Source organism: Citrus clementina, unplaced genomic scaffold (genome assembly GCF_000493195.1).
Source record: "Citrus clementina cultivar Clemenules unplaced genomic scaffold, Citrus_clementina_v1.0 scaffold_3, whole genome shotgun sequence".
Classification (NCBI taxonomy): Eukaryota; Viridiplantae; Streptophyta; class Magnoliopsida; order Sapindales; family Rutaceae; genus Citrus; species Citrus x clementina.
Genome location: NW_006262339.1, coordinates 31,478,783 through 31,502,033, shown reverse-complemented (window position 1 = coordinate 31,502,033; position 23,251 = coordinate 31,478,783). Strand labels below are relative to the sequence as shown.

Sequence of the window (23,251 nt, the reverse complement as noted above, 5' to 3'; positions counted from 1 at the left end):
ATTCATATTAAACTGCCAAGATCTACCTAATAATAGATGGCACGCATCCATATCTACTATATTACTCACCACATTACTCTTATAAATCTTTTCAATGGAAAAAGGAACATGACACATTTCTATCACACACGTTTTGTCCCTTTCTTTATCCATCTTATTCTATAAGGTGCTGGATGCTTCTTCATTGAAAGCCCCATTTCATCAACTAGTGCCTTGAAAACTATGTTCTTACTACTACTATCAATTATCACATTGCGCATGTTCTGAAAATCTTATTATATTGTTTATCCTCTTCAAACTTTGACGTCAATAAAATCTTCTGCACAATGCAATTCAGCAACTCTCCCTCATTTGCTTCCAATCCCAAGGCCTCCTCGTCATCCCCATCCTCAACGTCATTCACCTCTACTTTGCTGACTTTTGTCTTTACTAAATTTAAATTTTTAGGACGATATTCATTGGATCTATGCCTTGGTTCTCTACACTTCAAACATTTATTCAGTATAGGCTTTGCATAGGGATTGTTCAGCTGTCTAGGTGGCAACTGCTGCCTAGATGGTTGATGTCTTAACTGCTGTTGCGCTTGACTACTACCAGCCCATGTTTTCTGTTTGTTTTCAAACGCAACACTGTTTGGTCTATTTTGCACGCCAGTGAATTGCCTCTGCTAAACTCTAGACATCACATTACTTTTATTCTTCTAACTTCTTTGCCTTAACAATCGCTACACCCATATGGCAAATTGTGTCTACAATCTCATCTTGTAGCTCTTGTTTCAATCTATCGAGATACTTTATAACTGTCCAAAACTCTAGCTCATCCAAGTTATTCCTTATGTGCAAATGATAAAATTCTTTTGTATATTCATCAACACTATGATTACCTTGCCTATAATTCTGTTACTTGATGTACAACTCCTGCTAATAATCTGCCGACAGGAAATACTCTTTCATCATCATCTACATTCTAGCCTACGACTTAATCAATGGTTTTTCCACAACTCTTCTTCGATTCTGGATGTTTTGTCACCATTCGAATGCTGCATCCTTCAACTTAAATGCCACAAGTTTAACCCACTTATCCTGTGGAATCTACATATTCTGGAAGAAAATTTCTACATCCGTTATCTAGTTTAAAAATTCCTTAATGTGCATCCCACTATAAAAATCTACAATATCAATATTAATCTTGTAATTCAAACTCTTCCCACGTCTTCTATCATAATCCTTAACTTCTTTTTCTTCCAAATCACTTCCTAACTCTTCATGTATGCATGATTGCACTCATCTTGCGAGTTCTAGGTTTTGAGGTACGACTTCGCAATTGAAATTTTCAAGCTATTCGCCATAATTGGCTCCCCGAATTTCTCCTTCGCGATCAGCCCTTTGCTGTTAATGCCTCTCTTAAAAAAGTCTAATACTCTCGATTGCCCGCTCTGTCGCCAACAATCTTGGGTTACAGACACCTTCCGTCGCATGCAAGGCTGCTTCTTGTTGTTGGTTACCTTACTACTATATGGTGTCAATGTGCAAGTGTACACAACAAGTAATATACTAATGAGTATTCAGATCGTCTCCACAGGGATTGATGTTATGGGATTTGCTACAGCAATCTTAATTTATTAGTTTCATTAATTATTTTATTTTAATTAAAATAAAATAATTAATGAAACTAATGAACTAACAAAATTAAAAATGCAAATAACAAGATGCAATAAGAAAAACCTCAAGCCACACACGAGAATGTAATCAATAAGAAGAGAGTAGTTGAGTGATTAAACTCACTTAACGGTGACATGACTCAAAAGTGTATTACTCCCAAGTATAAGAGTATCTAGTTATAATATAACTCGGTTAGTCTGGGGTCTAACCACAAGGAATTTAAAATCTAGTTGTTAATTTGTTAAACAAAAAAAAATTAATTGCGAGAAAAGAAATCACTAAAAATCAATTTAAAAATATGCTAAGGTTATGGGATCCACTCTCAGTATTCAAACTATAATTTTAATATTATCTCATTTTTATATTTTGCCTCACTGTTACTAGTTAATTATTATATCATTTAATTCCCAACTATGTGTGTGGAATAAAGTACCTAATGTGCCACAATTGTATTAATGTGTCGATATTATGTCAAAATAATATGACATAAAAATAAATAGAAAAGAATAAAATAAACTTAAAAACTCACTTGAGAAAGTAATAAATTTAATAGTTTGCAATCTTGAGCTTCACCCTTCACCTTATCTTAGTAAAATTAGCCACTCATATTGAAAGAAAACAAAATACTTTTTTTATTTGATGAACTTTTGAAATATGTTACAAGGAATTTGATTACAAAACAAAAGAAGAAAAAGACAATTCTTCAGCTTCTCTCTCTCATCTCACGTCTCGGCTCATCTCTCTCTACTAACTTTTTTTGATCCCTGCATTTCCTTGCCTGAATGCATTATCTTTATTTATTTTATTATACACACACACACACAATGAAGAGTGTGATGGTCAGGTAGCCAAGATGGCCACTTGACCATCATGAGCAACAATGCTCTTCATTTTTTTATTTTTTAATATTTATTTATTACATCTCCTCAATTATATATTCCAAATTGTTTCAACAGTCCTTCTTTGTTCCCGTTTTCAATTCCAATTCCATCTTTATTCCTAAAAAATATTTACAAGATAAAAATTAACATATTGCGAATTAATTTAACATAAAAATATATTTTAGGAGTATTAAGATAATTTAAAAATAATGAGCGCATTAATCTATACAATAAGTGAAAAACTAATAATTTCATCCTTATTAAATGTACACTTTTTAGTGTCAATCAAATGGTATTAACTATTTTTGTGAATCAAGATTCTGTTGCAACAACATCTACTACAATATTAGGCAGAATCCCACATGCATCTTCAGATGTCGCCTGTTGGATATCTTATATCTATATGCAACTTAACAATGACCAGTTGTTATGCTAACATGTGATATAACATTAAATGCTTTAGGTTCCAATTACTCTATAAGATGAATATCTATGTCCAGTTCTTTACTAATCTTAGATTAAGCATGGTCGTATTCAAATTGAGATTAACTCAACTTGGGAAACCCAATCTAAGACCTTATATCGTCCTAATTTGTTTCACTAAGTCAGTCCTTTTTTAGGGATCTTCTTAGCTAGTATTCACTAAATTAGTGGTCAGCCAACATAGGAAATTGCAATAAATAAAATCAAGACAAAATGCTATAGCAAATTCTGAGCAACACACATATATAAGTCAAATATCCATCAAGCTTATTTATCACTCAACCACAATAAAGCTTAGTTTATGATGTGCAATGAAATAGTAATAAAAATAGTTTTAGTCATCAAATACATTCTTATGAATAAAGAAAAAAAAAAGATGAGGAAGTGAGTATCTGCTAAATCCTTGCGATGTCTCCTTCTTTTCTCTCCTTGAATCTTTGTTGCAACCCTCCAATCTCTTTTATTCTTTGTTTTCTTTTTTTTCTCTGTTATTTTTCTTAATGATGGCTCTCTCTTTTCTTTTCATGCATGCTCTTTTTATAACTCAAAATTAAGGCAACCAAAAGCGTGTTGCCGCGTGTCTTCCATTTTGGAAACTTCAAATCGTAGTTTTTCAGTAATCGCGTGCGAAATCTAGTCTGTCGTTGCTACAACATCTTCATTGTTTCATACTTGTTTTATTTTTTCTACAGCCAAGTTCTTTTGTCATCTCTACAAGTCTGTTGCATTAGCATTTCATCCCTAAAACTTGAGCTTTTTGGCCACCTATAATCACACATAATTAGAGCACCAAATGATCTAAAACAAAATCAATTTATTAAAATAAGCTTAAATAGATGCTCAAATAAAATATAACTAAAATGAACTAAAACACAACTTTTATTCTCTAAGTAATATTAGTTTTAGTCTAAAAGTGTCATTACAACTCTCATTTCATAGAGTTATCACTTCTACAGCCGCCTGTCTGGTAGTTTCTTGATCAGCTTTTGTTCGTGCGGTCGTACCATGATGACAAACAAATTTGCTCTAATACCAACTAATGAAACATAAATGTTATTAAGCTGAAAGAAGAAACTAGGTTTTTAAATAATGAGAAATCTTATTGAAAGTCTAAATGAATAAAATTAGGGTTTTGAGGCCCTTTTATAACAAACCTAAATATCACAAGTTTACTAAAATAGACAAATCCAAATTATAATATGATAATTAAATTCTCCTAATCAAAATAAGAAAAGGAAAACAAAAGGCACTCGAATCCAAGTTCTAGAAAAAAAAAAGAGATAAAAATCCTAGAAGAATAAGGAAAAACAGAGTAAAATCTTAAAACTAGGTAACAACAGGAAAGAAGCAAAAATTTTGGCTTGACTACAGGGTAAAACAACTTTAGCAGTGTTTTGTTTATCTCGTTGTAAGCTTCGAAACGGTATATTATACACCGAAAACGAATACTTATAATTCGAGTTATGGCCTTAAGAAAGTACCCTACTTGCGACACACAACACCCTACATCATAGATATTTGGACTTGAAGATTGAAGATTTTTGGGTGCTTTTTGAACAATACTTTTTATCTATTCACTTCTTACCATTGGAGTTTTATTGGTGTTTTAAAATACTAATGTCCCACATTTGAGGGAAGTGAGAGCAATCACTAGTATCTTTGATTTGAAATTAGTCATGTGTTTGATTTACAAATTAATGTTCAATAAGTCAAATCTAGATGTGATTTGGATTGTTTATTAAATTAAATTAGAGGCACATCAATGAATAATTCTAATTAAATAAAGAAAGTAGGTGACTAATTTAAATTGAATTAGGAAAAAAATTATAGAGGGTTTCTCCATAAAGAGTAGACATACGAAGCCTTCATGGCACAACTATTATCTTTCCTTTTATCTTATATTTTCTTCATCAATTTTTCTTTTGATGTGTCAAACTATTGTGCTTGAAGTGCAACTTCATAACAGTGTTATTAAATCTTGAAGGTCAATCTGCTTTATCTGTTTCCTTTTGTATTGGTAAATCTTCTTAGAGGAGTGAAAATTGGTCTCAATAGTAGTGCTTCGCACACACCTTGACGAATTTATAGTTGTTACTTAGTGAACAGGTCGTGAATAATAAAATGGCAATGGGGAGGGAAGGTGACAGGATCGACATCCTCATACCTATCTCCGATGTTCTGCATATGTCCCTGTCCCCTCCTTATCTTGTTAGAATTACTTAAGGGCATCCTTGTCCCCTCCCTAAATAATAATAGGGGATCCCTAAGGCTCTTCAATCCCTGGATAATTGATAGCTTTTTAGTTTCGGAAAATTAATCATATTAACCTAAAAATGTATTAAATAAAATGAGAATGATCATAAATGGATTTTATTTCATTCTACTCCATCAAACTTTTGATATATATAATACTCAAATAATGATTTTCAAAACAAAATTCAAATAATGTGATTTTACACAATATTGATGTCATATTGTCTATGAGCAATGATACCTCTTGGCCACCAATTATGACACAACGAATGTTGCGAGTGGGGCTACTGGCTAATGTTGCCACGAGTGGGGCTACTGGCTAATGTTGCCACGAGTTGGGCTACTCAGCCACCGACAATGTGACGTACTATTGGTTTATGATAAGATAAGGACAAGCAGGGTGCTAGCTACAACTTGAATAATTGAGAAAGAATGAGTGAGATTGTGAGAGAGTGGCTTAGAGATTGATTTGTGGATTGTGAGCTTGTGGGATTGTAGGCTTTGGGCTGTGGTTAAATTTAAATTACATTAAAGTCTTTATTTTAACTCCTATTTATATTATTCATATAAATATTTTGTTATTTGTTATTTATACTAATATTTAATATTTTACAATTTAAATTTTATTATTCATTCATTAATAATTCTAGAAAAATAAAATAGAGAAATAGAGAGGGGAAGGAGATTCCAATCTCATCCTTATTCCTTCCCCAAAAAAGAAATTAGGTAAAAAATTATTTTCATCCCTTTCTTAAATAATAAATTAGGTATAAAACTGTCCTATATTCTCCTCAAATGGAGAAAATCCTCAAGGGACTCCGTCCTTGTGAGGATTTTTACCATCTTTATAGATAAATAGTACTAATAAACAATGATATAAATAGTACCAATAATTGTTATTCATGTTTTAAACTTTTACAAAAATAATATTGACTCATATTTCTAACACTTAGTGTGTACATGCTTCTATTAATCATGATGATATGCATACACCCGTGATGATAGTAAACAATAAAGTGAATAGCCGAATGACTAAAGCAAATACCAAAGTTATTACCCGCATTTGAATGACTCAGCAGGTAAGAGCATCACGTGCTGGCTTTATTTAATAAACTAAACAGGCACACTAAACAGATACTAATGCTTAGACTGTTAAGCAGCTACTAAGGCCTTGTCTTCAAATCTTCGTAGATTTAACAAATTAACTAAGTGGTGAGTGAGACATTGATATATTTTTTGTAGTGAAGAAAAAATAGCTTACATATGGACAAGAGACTCATGAGTCTTCTTCCATATCTACTCCCTATGGCGACCTTGTAATGAAATTTAGAAGGGCTTGTGGCACACTTCGTTGATGTAATTTATAATTTCTTTTTGTTCGAAGAAAATGAAAACAAAGAAGAGTAGAAGACGACCTTGACTTACTAGCAACCAAAAATTTTGCCTTCATGAATTTATTTAATTCCGATTTTTCTACAAAATAATTAACAAAAGAGACAAGAGAATACCAATACCAGCTTACTCGACCCACCGTTCTTCATTTCGCCTTTGCCAAGTATCTCCCTCTGTCTAAACAAAACTTGTGAAGGTCATTTTGGTTCTCCTACTATTAAACCAAATTTGTCCTCATTTTGGCAAAATATCATTTCTCTTTGAACATGTGCTTCACAAATAAATCTCCGATATAGAAATGAATTGGTTTGTTGAACCAAAATAAACTGAACAATGAAGTACTTTCGCAATGAAAACGTTGTACGATAAAATAAAGAGGCATACTTGGGGTGCAAAGCATACTTCATTGTATTGCACATATTTTCGAGCTTTGTATTCTTTGGAATATTTTAATAAAGCTTTCCACAATAGAAAGAAGGAAAGATATGCTTTCCACGAAAGTTTTCAGATGAAATATTTTATTCAGTATAACTTTGCTCTCATTGGATTAATTAAATACATAGCTTTTAAGTTCAAAATTTATTATAAAGTCGTACGCAAATCTAATTCATTTATAATTTATTAGTGCAGTTACATAAACCCAATGGAATCCATTAAAACAAGGTCCAAGATATAATTTGAAATTTAATTTAATTTAACCTAAATGTGCAACTTAATATTAAAAACTGATCAAAATTTAAATCTATTATTAAAAGACTAAAATTATCCAAAACCAAATACTCGTTCTTCAATCTTCACAATCTGATTGGCTTATTAAAGCTTTGGTTTCTCAAAGCGTGTAAAGAGAAATACAAGAAGATTACAAAAGCAATGAACTAAAGCTTGTAAATTTTACACCCAATGCTATTATTTTCTGTCTCTACCACTGTATGAAATGCTTTTAATAACTAATTCATCATAATTTTTCTAGAGAACGTCAAATGCTTCAGAAATTAGCATTTTTTATCGAAGGTGCAGTGTGTTTTGAGGCTGCATTTAGACCATTTTTAGCCTTAGAGATGGCAATGGATTAGATTAGAGTTGGACTCAGGCTTGGTCAAGTCCTAACCCGAAGGGTCGTGGCCCTTAAAAAATCCAACTCTCCAAACTAAGGCCTGGCCACTATCGGATCAGGGTCAGATGCGCCCCATTTCTTTGTGAAGATTTAAAAAATCTATTAATTATTAATTATTTGTTTTCAGTTGCCCAATGGGCCACCGCCAGTCCACCAATAAACCATAATATTATATAAAATCACCTATTAATTAATTATTCATTCATTAGAATTGATTGTTTTTTCTTTTTTAACCTCTAAAAGAACATCTTCGGTTTCGTTATAAATAAGAGGAATCAGACGACCACCGGCGGACTCAATGAACTTAACATAGGATGCAGCGATGTACGACGCATTCGTCGTGTTATTTAATCTCCCCGAAGCGCCATCGCCTGGATGATTAACGTTACCGATTACCGGGCAGTAATTTAATTTCGAGTCGGGTTCGGGGCACCGAGGGATGGAGAGTGGATAAGCTACTTACGGCGTCGTATTGTTGTTGTAGCAGTTGTCGTTGGCTCGGTAAGAGAATCTTTGTCTGAGCATCAGTTGAAGAGAATTCTTTCGAGAGAAAGAGAAAAGGACCTTAATCTAAAGATAGTTCCACATATCGGAGGGAGATGAGGAACAACGAGAAGGAGCCGAAATGGAGATTTCTTCTTTTTTTTTTTTTTAGGATTTTGAGCGTAAATTCATTCCAATTCGATAAAAATGATTACAAAAAATTCCATATTATTTTTGTATGATTATTGGGTGGAATTTATTTCAAAAAAAGGTTTAGAAAGAGAGAGCATAATTAATCTGATATATGATATGTTAATTTTTATTTACTAATTTGTTTATTTTAAGAAGATAGACTACATAAAAATAAACAACCTTATTAACGTATAGAAGTCGGTACATATAAAAGTCGGTTTTGTATTTAAGGAAATTAGATTTGTATATCATTGTGAATCTGTAATTTTAGACAACTTAGGATTTTATCCTTATTAAGGCTTTAGGATTGTACACACACACACACATATATATATATATATATATATATATGCAGCAACGTTAATGCAAAAGTAGTGAAGAAGCTTTATTCATCAACTCGGTTCTTTATTTTTCAAATCTCTTAAAGAGATTATCAGTTGCATTAAACTAAATCGACATAGGATTAATAGGTAATAAGATAATTATTTTTTTTATACGAACTTAACCAGTATAGTCTGGATTTCTTCCATATTGAGGAACAATAAGAAGATCAAGATTATCTTTATTGGCTTTCTCATCATCGAGCATACTTGAAATTTTCCTAGGATGGCCCTCCAACCACTCGTCTTTTCTTGAAAAATTCATATTAGAAAATTTATTCGTGAATACATATATTAAGAGAAAAAAAAAAAAACTCAAATGAAGTTGCCCTATTAAAAACCTGCCCAAGGGGTTTTCATAGTCTTCAAATTAATCAGAAAATATCTCTGCTAGCTTCTGCTGAACTATAATCAAAACACAAAAGGAAGTTGCTTTTGCGAGTTCTTGCGGGTTGGATATAACAATATAATGTATATAGTGTGTATATATATATATGTAATGAGGTAGCAGACAGTGCAAGGTGGTTGAATGGGAAAGCTAAAATAATAAATCTTACTAATATTGCCAACAAATTATTGAGTGCCAACAACAATAACAATTGATTGAATAACTTTTTGACTCCGGGGGTATAGATTGTCGGCAATCATTAATACAAGACAACTAATATCAGTAATAGATCGAATCTTTTCTTTAGCCTTTCTTTCAAAGCATTATTTTCATTTTGAAAATGTGGCCAGCACAGAACTGCCAAAATGTGGTTGTTCTAGCAAAAGCACTTCTCTGCTTTGTCTTTTTTTATGTTTGAAGAAGTGATTTCGAAAATGTATTCAGGGCTAGCTTTTACTGTATGCACGTGAAGCGTTTTATTTCTTATAAAGATTTGACAAAGAAACTACAAAATGAACACAAAAGCGTTTTTTCTATAATGCCAAAAGACGGGACTCAGTAGCCAAAATTAACTATATTGAAGTAATTAACTGTTGACGAGCTGCATCAGTTGAAGCATATATGCAGCCAATTGGTGAAAAATTCAACTAAGTTTGGAGGGACATCTTTGTGTATAATAAAAATCTCATATCTTCGTTAACACATCTATGGCTAAAAGATAGCATAATACAGCGTCATAAGACATTTTAGAGTAAACATGCAAGTGCATATATGTACATGGTTATAACTGATGATAGAGTCACTAGGTAAGGCGGTTCAAAGTACAACAAAAGCATTTTGTGGTAGGAATATTACTTGAATTCTCAAAAATTTGAAAATCTCCACACTAAAAGAATAATGAAGACAGATAAATTTACAAAGATTTATCTTCTTTTAATAGATTTTGAAAAGAGAAAAAAAGATAAAATAAAATTTTTCTGCTTGTTAATGTCCAGCCTGTTCGATTTTAGAAAAGACACTTTGTTTAATATTAGTATAATTTTTCTTGTCACAATGCCAAATTTTTTGTTCAATTTTCAATTTGTTGGGGGTGCCATCATTTTTTTTTCATGTGGACATGTTATTATTTAGTTATATGACTTTATAATTAATTAGACACTGGCTCTATATTGAACAATAATTCTTTTAAAATATATGGTATAATAGCTTACTCGTATAAAAAAATAAAATAAAAAAAAGAGCACGCCCATATGAGAGAAGGACTCAATATGTAGTTAATAGTAAGTTATCAGAAAAGAAAAAAGAAGCAAGATATAACCATACCCACGAAGGTATATTTACTGACGTTCAAGCTTTTGTTGTACAAAACTATAGATGATAATGAAGTTGTTAACATGCTCTTACAGGTAATTGCAGTTGAAGATTCTTCAATCAGAACAGGATAGTTCAACTGGAATGGAGTCTCTCGAACATTTCAATATTGTGTCTTCTTAGATTCTTGGATTCGATATCTGTGCTGATATAATGAATATGCGGTAGTGCCTTGAGTAGAGGCATTTCAAGTGGCCAGAAGAAAAGGCCATCTTATAACTTAAGTTTGCTTATGCTACAACAAGATTGTCCGTTCCATTTCTTCAAGCTTTACAACTCCAATAAATTAATTAACTAACTAATGAATTAATAATACACTCATCTCCTTTGGAAGTTCAGCTTTCCAATGAAGTATGCAAAAAGAGAAGCGAATACAATGGGGAAGATTAGAAGCACAATACCAACAACTCCTAAAAGATCATGATTAAAGCCGAAGTAATCATCTAAGAAACCAGAAACAGTTTTGGTTTCGCCAAATGCTGATATTTCTTTCTCTATGTCTCCATATTGTGAAGATAGCATCCCATTTAGTACCCAAGATGTGGGACACAAGTAATACGCCCATATCCACCACTTTGGAATTTGCTGCAAGAAAGTAAAAAAAAATCAATCAGCACCGAGCATCTGTATTTTGTAAATTACAGACTTGCTCATAGCTAATGGTAACTTAAACGCTGAATTACTTGAACTTGACATGAGTAATTAGCATGAAGCAAGACGAAATGGAAGTCCAAAATCTACATCGCAGAATATCCAAACTGAATATTTTATGATTCATGTGTCAGAATTGAAATAAGTTTGAGACATTTCAGCATCATAATGAATATTTTGATGGTAACAATAGTTGTTGGTTGCTTTGTGGCAGCTTCATAGCCTGAACAAGAGCTAGTAGTCGGAAGAGATTTGTATATTTGGCAATGAAAGCAAGAGCCAAGTTGGCCATTCTATCACTGTGTGTTCATAAATTTTGACGGAAGGAAGAATCAATGTCGAGGCTCAGAAGATAAATGGAGACGGATCTTACATAATGAATGCCAATAAGTCCTTTCTTTTTTTTTCTTTTTTTTTCTTTTTGTGGGTTTCCTGTCAAAGATCAAGAATCATAATCAAAGTTTGTTGCATTTGAACAAGATATAGGAACTTACTCGTTTTGTTATGCTGTACCCGCAAAACAGATTAAGCATCGAGTAAGAAGATGAAGCCAAAATAGAAGCCAGTTGAACATTTGGTGTCAATGATACCATCAGCATTCCCATGTAGTTGAAGTATAGAAGATTGCAGAACGTGCCGTAAAGTGACCAGAATATCTTATATGCAGACCAATAATAACCGATCATAGGATATGTGATGATCACATAAATAACTGCTTGAATGAACAAGTAGGGAACCTCAACAAGCACCTGCAATTACACAATCTCAGTAACTTGAAGAAAAAGTAAAAGAGTTATGTTGACAAGCTAATGCATTTTTGCAAAGTAAATTAGAACCTGTGCAAATGAATATGCCCATGGGGAGTACATTCCTGCAAATCTTTCTCGGTATAGGACTGTTCGCTCTGTTGCAACAAGCGGTACAACTGACGAGCAGTTGTTTATGCCAAAAAAGATTGCTGCCGAGTACATTGCACCAAAGATATTGAACACTTCTTGCTGGGTTTTTCTGGGGAAAAAAAGAAAAAGAAAAAAAAAGAAACACATTGTCATTTCGAAGGGCTTTTTTGCTTGCAAAAGTGCGACAAGATTAATTCAAGCTCATTTTCAAAGTAATGAGATAACATCAGTAAGATTGGATTGACCCACATTTTCTTTCCTTGCTGCCAAAACAGTATACCATACAGCAAAGACATAGCACACGTAAAAACAATGCGTCTCAAGTTGTATGAAGGATTTCTCCAATAAGATAAGTTCTGTTTCCACAGGCATGCTTTAAACTGCTCCCAACCATTTTGAGGAAAATGGGTAGGAAAGTGCAAGTCCTTTGAACCAGGAGATGGTGAACTCAATTGCTTTACCAGTTCCTTGTTATCCCTAAAGTCAGAAAGGTGAAAGAGTAATTTATAAGCTAAACACTGGAATCTGATTATTTGAAGGGCATCCGGAGATTTTTACTCACTGGTACAAGGTCGATTCCCTATAGATTTGCGCAAAATCAACACCAAGCTCAGTCTCTATAGAGCTAGAAGAAACCTCTAGCATCCATGTTGCTGGATTATAATTGTCCTTAATCTTCAATACCCCGGGGATACTCTATTGCAAGAATTAAAAGGAAGTAAAATCAGGATCAATGATTTTAGTTTGTAAAAGGGAAAGATGAATATTTTGAACTTCTACTGCCAAATTTGTACAATAATAAACTGACCTGAAAGTAATCGATAACTTTACATGAATGCTGACCTAGTGGCCCAGAATAGATGATGCGTCCTCCGTTCTTCATTAGAATTAACTGCATTGATATCAAGGTGTATTAGAATTGTTGTTAAATGGTATAAAACTGTGATCACGCACATACCATTCAATTTTCTTTTTAAAATTTTCATCAGATAGATACTTGGTGACCAAAGTCTTACATCATCAAATGCTTCAAAGATATCGATGCTTGGTTGGTGGATGGTGCAAACGACTGTTCTTCCTGTTTCAACAACGTTCTTCACTGCTCTCATAACAATTGCAGCTGCTCTAGCATCCAAACCTGAAGTGGGTTCATCCATAAAGATGATGGAAGGGTTGGCAACAAGCTCCACAGCTATAGTTAGCCTCTTGCGTTGCTCAGTTGATAATCCACTCACTCCTGGCAAACCCACTAGTGAATATTTAATTCCGTCAAGCTCAATAGTTTGAAGGACTTCATTAACAAATTCCTGAGGGAAGGTCAATAAAAATAATTCAGTTTATTCAATCAAAATGATTAATCCAAGAGCAAACATTCAGTCAAGCCCAAGAAGAAACATACAGCTTTAGTTTTTAAATCAATCTCAGGTGAAAGTCGCAGCCAAGCAGAAAATATTACTGATTCTTCAACTGTAATATTAGGAGAATGGATGTCGTTTTGCTCGCAATAACCTGATATCCTGGCAAATGTGTGTTGAACCTTGGGGTACCCACCAATTCTTATATCTCCTTCAATAATACCACCCGTTTTTCTTCCCGAGAGAACATCCATCAGAGTTGTTTTCCCAGCTCCACTAACACCCATCAATGCTGTAAGAATGCCAGGCCTAAATGTACCGGTAATATCAGACAGAAGCTGAAGCTTTTTCTGATTGAAACCTCTCTTTTTCATTGCCTGTGATGAAAATAATAACATAATTAATTAACCAACCATGTCAGCTCGTATATATTGCTTCCTACACTTCAGCATTAGTTATATGATTACCGAAGGGGTGTCTACATAGTACTGCACATCCTCAAATGTTAATGTCAGGGGCTCAAAGGGTAGAACCATCTTTCCTACTTCATCAATGAGTGAGACCCGTGAGAAAATGTACAAAAGAACTCATTATCGACATGGATGGAAAAATAGAAACAAACTAATGGTTGCTCACCCCTTTTTGGTCCTGCAGTAGTTTTTAGAGGAGCATCAATATGTTTCTTGTCTCTGTCTGAGCCACTGCTGCCATCTTTCTGATCTTGTAGTTTTGAGTATTTTTCGTAAGCAATTATGGTGCGGGACTTTCCTGGAGCTGAATATAGATCAATTTTTCAGTTGACAATTAACACTATGACAAGTGATTCTAAAGAGTTGAGTAAACAGTGAAAGGAAAACTCACATTTCAAGAAAGTCAAAGCCAAGGTAAAAACAACGTTGAAAAGCACCGTGAAACCAATCAAAGCAGCAATTGATATCCAGTAGAAAGAACTATCAAAGTTCAATCCACGGCTTTCCAGTGTTTGCCTCCCGACAGTCGTGTTTCCAGATGTTATCTGTGAATTAAGCAACTTTTCATTTTTGTTTGGATAGTACGACGAGACAGTTATTATCTATCTGTTCAGTATTAAATTATTACCTTTTCCCAGCGAGGAGCAAGAAATTCGTTAACAGTCAGGCCTATCTCCCCATATGTCAGAGGGCAGACCCAAAATCCCCACTTAAGCCAAGAAGGCATGGATTCTGCAATCACAAACCAGTAAGTGCAATTGCTGTATGATTATTTATTAACATGGATACAGATGGGGCTTTGAGAAATCTTACTTTTGGGGATAATAAAGCCTCCAAATAACAAAAGCATTAATATAGCCATAGTGCCAATCATCAAAGAAACAGCCACAGTTCGGAAGAGTGAGGCAATAGCACGAAATAAGGATATTGATGTTAGGTGCACGGTGAATAAGAGAAGGAATTGGCGAAAGAACCTGAGAAATGCAACATAGTTATGCTTGTTGAAGAAGAAAACTATGCACACATAAGCAAGATTTTATACGTGCTTAACAAGAAACAATTTTGGTACTTCTCAGTTGAACTTTTAGAACGTTAGTATTTATCTCTGAAGCCTAAAGTTGTTATTTTTTATCCCAAGAAGCTTTAAATAAGTATGTACATAAGTCTCACCTTCCAACCTCAGGGCTGTAACCAATAACGTAGTAGGTAAGGGAGGTCCAAACAAATGATTCTAGAAGTGAAAGTGGAACTTTTAGAATAGAAGCTGGAATAGCATAAGCCCAAGCGGGATAAAAACATAAGTCTCTCTGTTTGTAGAAAACTGCAAGTCTTGAGGCTGTCATGTTCAATTCTGGAAACCCGTTTACGATGAGTATCATCAGTGCATAGAACAGAGCACCCAGGTATGCATTTGCATGAAGGACATCAACAGCCAATTGTGAGCGCAAAAATGCAGTCATTGTTATTGAAGCTATGATGACCAACTGCAGCAACAAAGAATCCAAAATTGCATTTACATAAAAAGGTATATTGCCGTCATGTGAATTGAACCATTTAAACATAGAGGAAGCTACCTGTGTGGATTTGAACACGTATATGAAAGAATTTCTCTTCATTAAAAGGAATTCCCTTGTTGCGCAAGCTTTAAGCAGTTCCCATTTAGTTAATGAGTACTTTTTAAAAGATAGAGCCTTCTTGTGACTTTCAGACTTATTAAATGAATGTGCAAGCTCCTCCTCTAGCTTCAGGCCAAGATGAGAAGTTTTAAACTTTGTAATGAACTGGTCCATAGAAACATAACTATACGGATGGTCTTTGCTGTGCCAATATTGTTCTTGATCTTTTCGAGATATAACCTGAAATAATATAAATTAGCAACACAATTCTCATTCATAGAATTATACAAGTGAGACAAATATGGAACGTTTCAACCTACCTCCTGAAGGAAGTCAGCAACGCCTTTTCTTTCCGGGCACCTAAAACCACAATCCTCAAAGAATTTGCAAATATAAGACCGTGGCCCATGATACACAATCTTTCCTTCTGCCATTAGCATAACATCATCAAAGAGATCAAAGGTCTCTGGTGCTGGCTGAAGTAGTGAGATCAATGCAGTTGCATCAGTAATATGCACCAAATGCTTTAGAAAGGAGACAATCTGGAAAGTTGTGGAACTGTCTAAGCCATTTGAAATCTCATCCATGAATAGTGCTCTAGTTGGCCCTACAATCAGCTCCCCTGCATAACACGACCAGCGTAAGAACTGATAGTCTTTTGAACCTAATACAGTTCATATAACAAGATTTATCAACCCACATCAGTACACTACCAGTAGTTAACCGTTTCTTTTGACCCCCTGAGACACCTCTTCTCATGGGATCTCCAACGATTGTGTCAGCACAGATATCAAGTCCAAGAATCTGCCGAAAAAATTACAATGCAAAATTATATCTCATCAAAGTGCCGAGGTAGAAGCAAGATTTAGTCATGTGGAAGAGATTTGATGAAGTACCTTCAAAATATAGTCTGTTTGAAGGTTCTTCTCCAGTCCTTCAACAGATATTGCCTGTCATAAAAAATGCTGGTCTGAGTTATGCACTGCCAGACAGTCAGTTTTCGATACCTAGCATGATATAGAAGTATAAAGATGCTGTAGAAGTACTTACTAGAGGAATCAAATTGAGCGGCCTAGTGAAGATATAATATAATTCAGAAATGTTATTTATGTACCTTCATGTAAGCATCTACATCAGGGTCTGGAAAAATCCCTGCCAGCTTCTCTAGTTTAATGACTTCCTTCATGCTGTCTTCAAGCTCAAACAAAATATTACTCAATTTGTAACGATTTTAGAGCATGGTATGGCAAGCAATAAATATAGAGAAATCACCATTTTTTTGTGACCAAAGTGTGCTTACCAGCTCGATGTCCTGTACCCTGACAACGTGCAGAGAAATCAATTGTTTCCCTCACTGTCATCTCAGCAATATGCAGATCATATTGGCTTATATAAGCTGATGTTTTTTGAGGAACAAATTCGTCCAGTCTGTATCCGTTATAAGACACTTCCCCTGAAACCTGTAAAAGAGGAATAAAAATCCTTAGGGGAGAGGAAAAAAAAAATGAAACTTAAGATGCAAGTAAATCCAGAGAATATAGAGAATGATGCACAAAATTAACTGAGTCATGAAACCTTAAGAGAATGACTTAGTTTTCCAGAGAGTGCTAATAACAATGTGGTTTTGCCACACCCTGGATGTCCAAGCAATAATGTCATCCTGCAATGAGCAAGAGCAAAGTAAGCAAACATATAACGCACAAAAATTTTAGAGGATTGAAAGACGTTAAAAGTCTCAGAATTTAAGATTCTACCTTCCAGGCTTAATAATGCCATTGACATCTTTTAAAATTTTGATCTTTGCTTCTTGCTTTGAACCGAACAGACTGGGGAAACCCTGTTACAAACATAAATAACTTGACAGTCAAGCTAGCTATTTAGACTGTGCCTGTAAGTCAGGGAAGTTAATCAATACATAGGTATTTACAGAAAGCGCGCTCTTGGTTGTGTTCCAAAGAGTGGGGAGAGGCTTCCCATGAACGACTTCACATTCTGCTTCAACACCAAGATTCTTATATCTCACTTCTACAGTAGGCAACTGTACACCAACTCTGTAAAACACAATACATTACAAACTAGTGTGATAACCTATATGTACATCTAACTTAAATGTATAGGTATTCGGAGAGATTTGTTGCACGAGATTAGAAAGAGAGTTGATAGGTACATGCATATAGAAGTGGAAACAAAAAGGTTAAATATAATATGTATATACATGTATACCTGTCAAATCTCTTTCTGATCTTGTGCAGCAATCTCAGGTTATCATTTTCAATGTGTTTGATGAGCTTCTCAATGAACAAGTGCCGCTCCTCAGCTCCAAGTTTGGTGATATCAACGAGTCGTTTGCCATCTTTGTCATCAAACAAAGCTGTAGTAACCCTTTCAAAAGTTGGCAATCTGTCAACAGCTGCCCATTGCGGGTCACATTCTTCATCATCTTCATCTTCATCATTGTCATGTATGGCACCACGAAAACTTGAGGCGAAACTTCTAAATGAGGATCTTATGCTTCTGCCAATCTCAGCTAACTCAATTCTCAGCGACTCAATTTCATCGGCACCTGCCAATTGAGCCATTGTCAACAACTCTTGTCTATCAGTATTCTATACATGCACGTATAAAAGATGGATATACATATAGTCTAACAAGTTGATGAGTCAATGCAATGCGTCAGAAATTAATGCCAGGGCATGCTGTTAAACATGCATGATATATTCTGATGAAGTGGAGAGTTTTAAAGTGATTAGAGATGTTCGATTCCTTTCACATCATTATTAAAAGTTAATTTCAGTTTATCGTTAAATAAATTGAATACCTACCGTATCACCAGCGTTGAAGACATACATGGAGAGTTTTAAATTCTATTTTTTAAGATAATAAAAATTAATATTGAACAAAATGAAACGTTGAATTTTTTTTCTTTTTAGAAACTCGAATTTCATTAAAGAATCAAGAAAATATTACGAGACTGCACTGCGCATTCTTCATCATTAGACAAGAGTTTAATTAAAATATTAAGCTTACAACCAGAGTAAACGATGATTCCGTTGGCTTCATTAGACAATATTATAATTAACTCAGGGACATATACTAACAGGGACATTAAATATTTATTTATAATTAAACTAAATTCACTGGTTTATAGATAAAATATTGTGCAAGTTTTTCAACTTCCTATCTGGGACATAACAAACACAGCATGATCAGCATCGTCGGAGTTGGTATGTCATGTCATTCAAAAATGAAAAGCTTTGTCAAACTCAAACATGCTGGTTTATACGTATAAATTAATTGAAAATAAATGGAGAATTCTGAAATGCTCCGCAATTACATTTTTTAATATTACTTCTCACATTATTAAAATGCAAATTAATTAAAGCAGCATGATTCATTCAATGAAGCTAATAACTACCCATGAGTTGCATCCAATAATTTATGTATAAATTATTTTAAAATAAAATGAGAAAATTTTAAATGCTCCACAATTACATTTTTATTATCACTTTTCGGAGATCAATACCGTAATAGACATAAATATTATAAATTATACATAGAAATAGTATATGTAAAGTACAACTAGTAAATTTATGCACGATTATTAATTATTTAAAAAGTTAACATTGTTTCTAAGGAATTTGAGTGCAAAATATTTTATTCATTTACGAAAATATTTTCTTTAATTAAACAAAAAATTATACTAAAAAAAGTAGAATAATTTTATTGAATTGGTTACCATAAATTCTATATTTATTCTAGGACATTTGTATACTTTTTTTTCCTATTTTCTATGATGGTATCTATTCATTACACATGTTCATTAAGCGCAATTATTTATCTTGATGTGGTTCAAGTAAAAACAAAATAAAAAAATATATTCTTATATTACTAGACACAAATATGATATATCAATAAAATTATATCTAATTTGAGTATTATGCATATTTTATGTAGTTTCAAACTTTTTACTTGTATTTGGATGCCATTTAGGGTTATTGTTGAGGAAGTGTAGAAAGACGCAAAATAACCTCATCTTCCAACAACTATGAAAGATATTAAAAAAATTTCAATCCAATTTTGAGCATAAATTTCATCCTTAATAAAACATCACATGTATTACACAAATGCAAAACTAACATTATTCAATTTAAATTAAAAAAATCAATAAATATATAAGGTAATAAACTTTCTTTTTTACGGTAACTCTTATATTAGTTTACTTATTTTGCCTTTTAATCATAAGTTTTAGGCATAGTCTACAAACTTTATGTTTTATTTTGCATTTAATATTGATTTACTTGTTTTATGTTATATTTGTAAATTTTTGTTTTGTTTATCAGTAATATATCAATTTACCAGTTTTATAGTAATTTACTTATTTGACCTTCATTTTACAAGTCTTGTGTTTTACTTCTAAAATTTATGTTTTATTTTATAGTTAGTGTTGATTTACTAGTTTTATGTTATATTTATAAGTTTTTGTTTTGTTTACCAGTAATACATCAATTTACCAATTTTATAGTAATTTACTTATTTTACCTTCTTTTTACAAGTCTTGTCTTTTATTTCCAAAATTTATGTTATATTTTACAATCAGGGTTGATTCACTAGCTTTATGTTATATTTACAAGTTTTAGTTTTGTTTACTAATAGTATATCAGTTTACCAGTTTTATAGCAATTTACTTATTTTACCTTCCTTTTATAAGTCTTATGTTTTATTTCTAAAATTTATGTTATATTTTACCATTAGTGTTGATTTATTAGCTTTATGTTATATTTACAAGTTTTAGTTTTGTTTACTAATAGTACATCAGTTTAAAGTCTGAGAAAACTTTAAAACCGCATGGTTTTAAAGGCTTACAGTTTTAAGCCTTTTAAACTATGCGATTTTAAAGTTTTCCTAAATTTTCCCGCACTTTAAAATCTTATACTAGAACATCTCTCTCTCTCTCTCTCTCTCTCTCTCTCTCTCTCTCTCTCTCTCTCTCTCTCTCTCTCTCTCTCTCTCTATATATATATATATATATATATATATATCTTGGCTTCGCAACAAAACCTTTTTAGTTAAATGCTATTAGTTAAAAATGAATTCTGCAAACATGCAATACACATAAGTTTGTATGATTAAGATACAGGCGCCTAAGCTCACTCAAATTTCCAATCTCTGAATGAATACTTCCATTAATTATATTAAACCTAAGTACAAATCCCCAGCTCTCATATAAGTTGAAAGAATTTGCAATGGGACTTGTGAAACTGTTATTACAAAGAATCAATATTTGGAGTTTGGATAAGCCACCAATGTATGATGGAAAGCTTGCATTCAATTCATTTTTAAAGAAATTAATGAATCTAAGTCGACGTAGTTGCCCCTATTCATTTGGCAGATGGCCATGAAAATTGTTATAATCGAAAATAATATACATGAACGAATGAGAGATTTCCTAAGTGTGGAGGAATAATGGTACCTTGGAGACCCATTATTGAATGATCAAGATTGTGACTCTATGATGACAAGTACCACAAGAAGTACTAACTCAACTGCATATTAGGTACGAAATAGACCAATTATTTGTTAGAACACCTTGAGTATCAACGACAAGGGCTTTGAATACAAGAAGAGCATATTAATCCGATATTATATTTTTTAGAGTCGCCATAATTAAGCTCGCCATGAAATAGTACTGTAACAATAACATAGGGACAAAGTAGAATAATAAGCGCATATTGATCTTTATAGATTTAACAAACTATGCACTAAGTGACATTGGTATAGCTAAATCCTATATATATTTACAAATTTTAAAGTGAAGAAGAAAATTTACATATATACAAATCATCTAGGATTTTGGTAGAAGAAAGATCTAATTTTTTCTCCTCGCCAATTTGGAATTGATGTCAAATAGAAATGTTAAGCGTGAACTAGAATCAAAGTTCTAAAGCAAACGACATTGTCAACTGAGTTAGTGAGTGTTCGAGAATGTGTCAGTTGCAAGCTTCAAATTGTGCATACGACATCTAATGCATGTCATACAATCAACGTTAGTAAAGCATGTGGATATTACGTGTTTCACTTAAGATTTCATAAACTTAAAACAACAGAATTGGACGTCATTTAGATCACTTATGATTCTCACATGTCGTGCGCATGGAAAAGCTATTAGTGACAGTTGAAAGGCCAGGAAAATTGTAGATTTGTTATAAAAAAAACCAGGTCAAATAGACTTGCTGGATCTTTCTAGAGCTATATATAAATCTTGGTGGGTGTGTTTTGATTCAAAGGATTCCTTGTAAATTCTCTTGAAAACTTGTATCTCGATTTGCATTAACGGAGGTCATACCTCTGATTCTCAAAGAGGATGTAAGCCACCATCGTTGAACCTCTACAACTTTGTTCCCTTGTTTTTCATCATTTTTCATTATTGTTTCAAGTTCGTTTGTCTTTGATATCTGTAAATAGATTCTTAATTCATTAATCAGTGTGTAGCAATTGTTCTTGGGGTATTAGATCAAGAAAATACTGATCAAATTCCAACAAACTGGTATTAGAACTTTACATCTCTGATTCTTAGATCAAAAATGGCTATTCAAAAACTAGATGTAGAGAAGTTCACTGGAAAGAATGATTTTCATCCATAGAGGCTCAAGATGAGGGCATTGTTGGTTCATAAAGGGATTAAAGAGGTCTTAGGGGATATATAAAGCTCCAAGAAACTTAGCAAGATCAAAGAGGATGATCTTCGAGATGCGGTGTTATGTTTGGAGGGAAAGGCGCTTGTGTGATTTCAATGGCGAGAATAATGACAACCATTGAGGTCATGGGGTCAATTTAAGGACCGACTATTTGAGAGATTCTGGGCCACTTAAGAAGGGGATTTGCATGAACAGTTTTTTGCCTTGACCTAGGAGAGAACAATCATGGAGTATAAGGAAAAGTTTGAGCTGTTGTCGGAGCGTATAGGGGAAGTCTCAGAGGTAGTGTTGAAAGGGAATTTTATGAAGGGACTGAAGTCCGAAATCCAAGCCACGCTACGCTTGTTGAGGCCGAGAAGGTTAGGGGAGACGATGGAGTTGGCACAGATGATTGAGGACAAGAACACAGCAAAACGGATTAATAAGAGCAATTCAGTCGATTTTTTATACTGAAATAACATACCATCGGTAGGTTAGAAAACTCATACCTTGGGGTTCTAGCGAGAGTTCTAAAGCACACTACTTGTAGGTCAAAAAACACAAATTAAGGGGATACAGAGAGATTCCCAAAGGGATTGAGCTAGTGGCGCACGGCCAGGAGTGATTTTCAAATGCCTCACAGAGACAGAGATTCAGGACAAGAGGGCGAAGGGGTTGTGTTTTCAATGTGATGAGAAATTTTTCCCTAGGGCATCGATGTAAAGACAAATCACTACAAGTCTTAACTGTATGTGATGAGGAGGAAGGCGGAGAAGAAGCCGAGGAAAAAAAGGTGGAGGAGGAAAAACATCCTCATTTGAATGTCGCTGAGGTTTCACTTAATTAAGTATTGAGATTTACACCGAACCATACAATGAAGATAAGAGGGAGAATAGGGGAGCAGAATGTAGTAGTGTTAATCAATAGTGGTGCAACCCATAATTTTATTTCTAATAAAGTAGTAGATCGGTTAGGACTTTGTTTGAAA

The 23,251-nt window shown here is 33.6% G+C and overlaps 1 protein-coding gene across 2 annotated transcripts; it reads right to left on the bottom strand.

Annotated features, from left to right (window-relative positions):
• Nucleotides 1-10,916: 10,916 nt before the first annotated feature.
• Nucleotides 10,917-18,168, bottom strand: LOC18047991 (pleiotropic drug resistance protein 3). 2 transcript variants are annotated; one of them, XM_024188740.1, is made up of 24 exons: nt 17,813-18,168; nt 17,517-17,640; nt 17,344-17,426; nt 17,165-17,249; nt 16,890-17,049; nt 16,704-16,780; nt 16,486-16,539; nt 16,303-16,393; nt 15,910-16,211; nt 15,548-15,829; nt 15,144-15,457; nt 14,787-14,947; nt 14,602-14,705; nt 14,365-14,518; nt 14,140-14,277; nt 13,971-14,044; nt 13,548-13,880; nt 13,165-13,455; nt 12,957-13,040; nt 12,711-12,844; nt 12,398-12,625; nt 12,086-12,257; nt 11,744-11,998; nt 10,917-11,183 (listed from the first exon to the last, which is right to left on the bottom strand). In XM_024188740.1, exons 1-24 carry the CDS (start codon nt 18,166-18,168, stop codon nt 10,917-10,919), a joined length of 4,323 nt encoding a protein of 1,440 aa, XP_024044508.1. The 2 variants fall into 2 exon arrangements, with proteins under 2 accessions (XP_024044508.1, XP_024044509.1); XM_024188741.1 differs by having other exon boundaries at nt 13,548-13,853; nt 13,971-14,047; nt 14,206-14,277.
• Between the last annotated feature and the right edge of the window lie 5,083 nt (nt 18,169-23,251).

Coding starts and splice junctions, on each gene's coding strand:
- LOC18047991 (XM_024188740.1), bottom strand. CDS start 18,168: ATGGCTCAATTGGCAGGTGCCGATGAAATTGAGTCGCTGAGAATTGAG. Junction 17,250..17,343: donor GGCATTATTAAGCCTGGAAG/GTAGAATCTTAA, acceptor TGCTCATTGCAG/GATGACATTATTGCTTGGAC. Junction 15,830..15,909: donor TTGCTGACTTCCTTCAGGAG/GTAGGTTGAAAC, acceptor ATATTATTTCAG/GTTATATCTCGAAAAGATCA.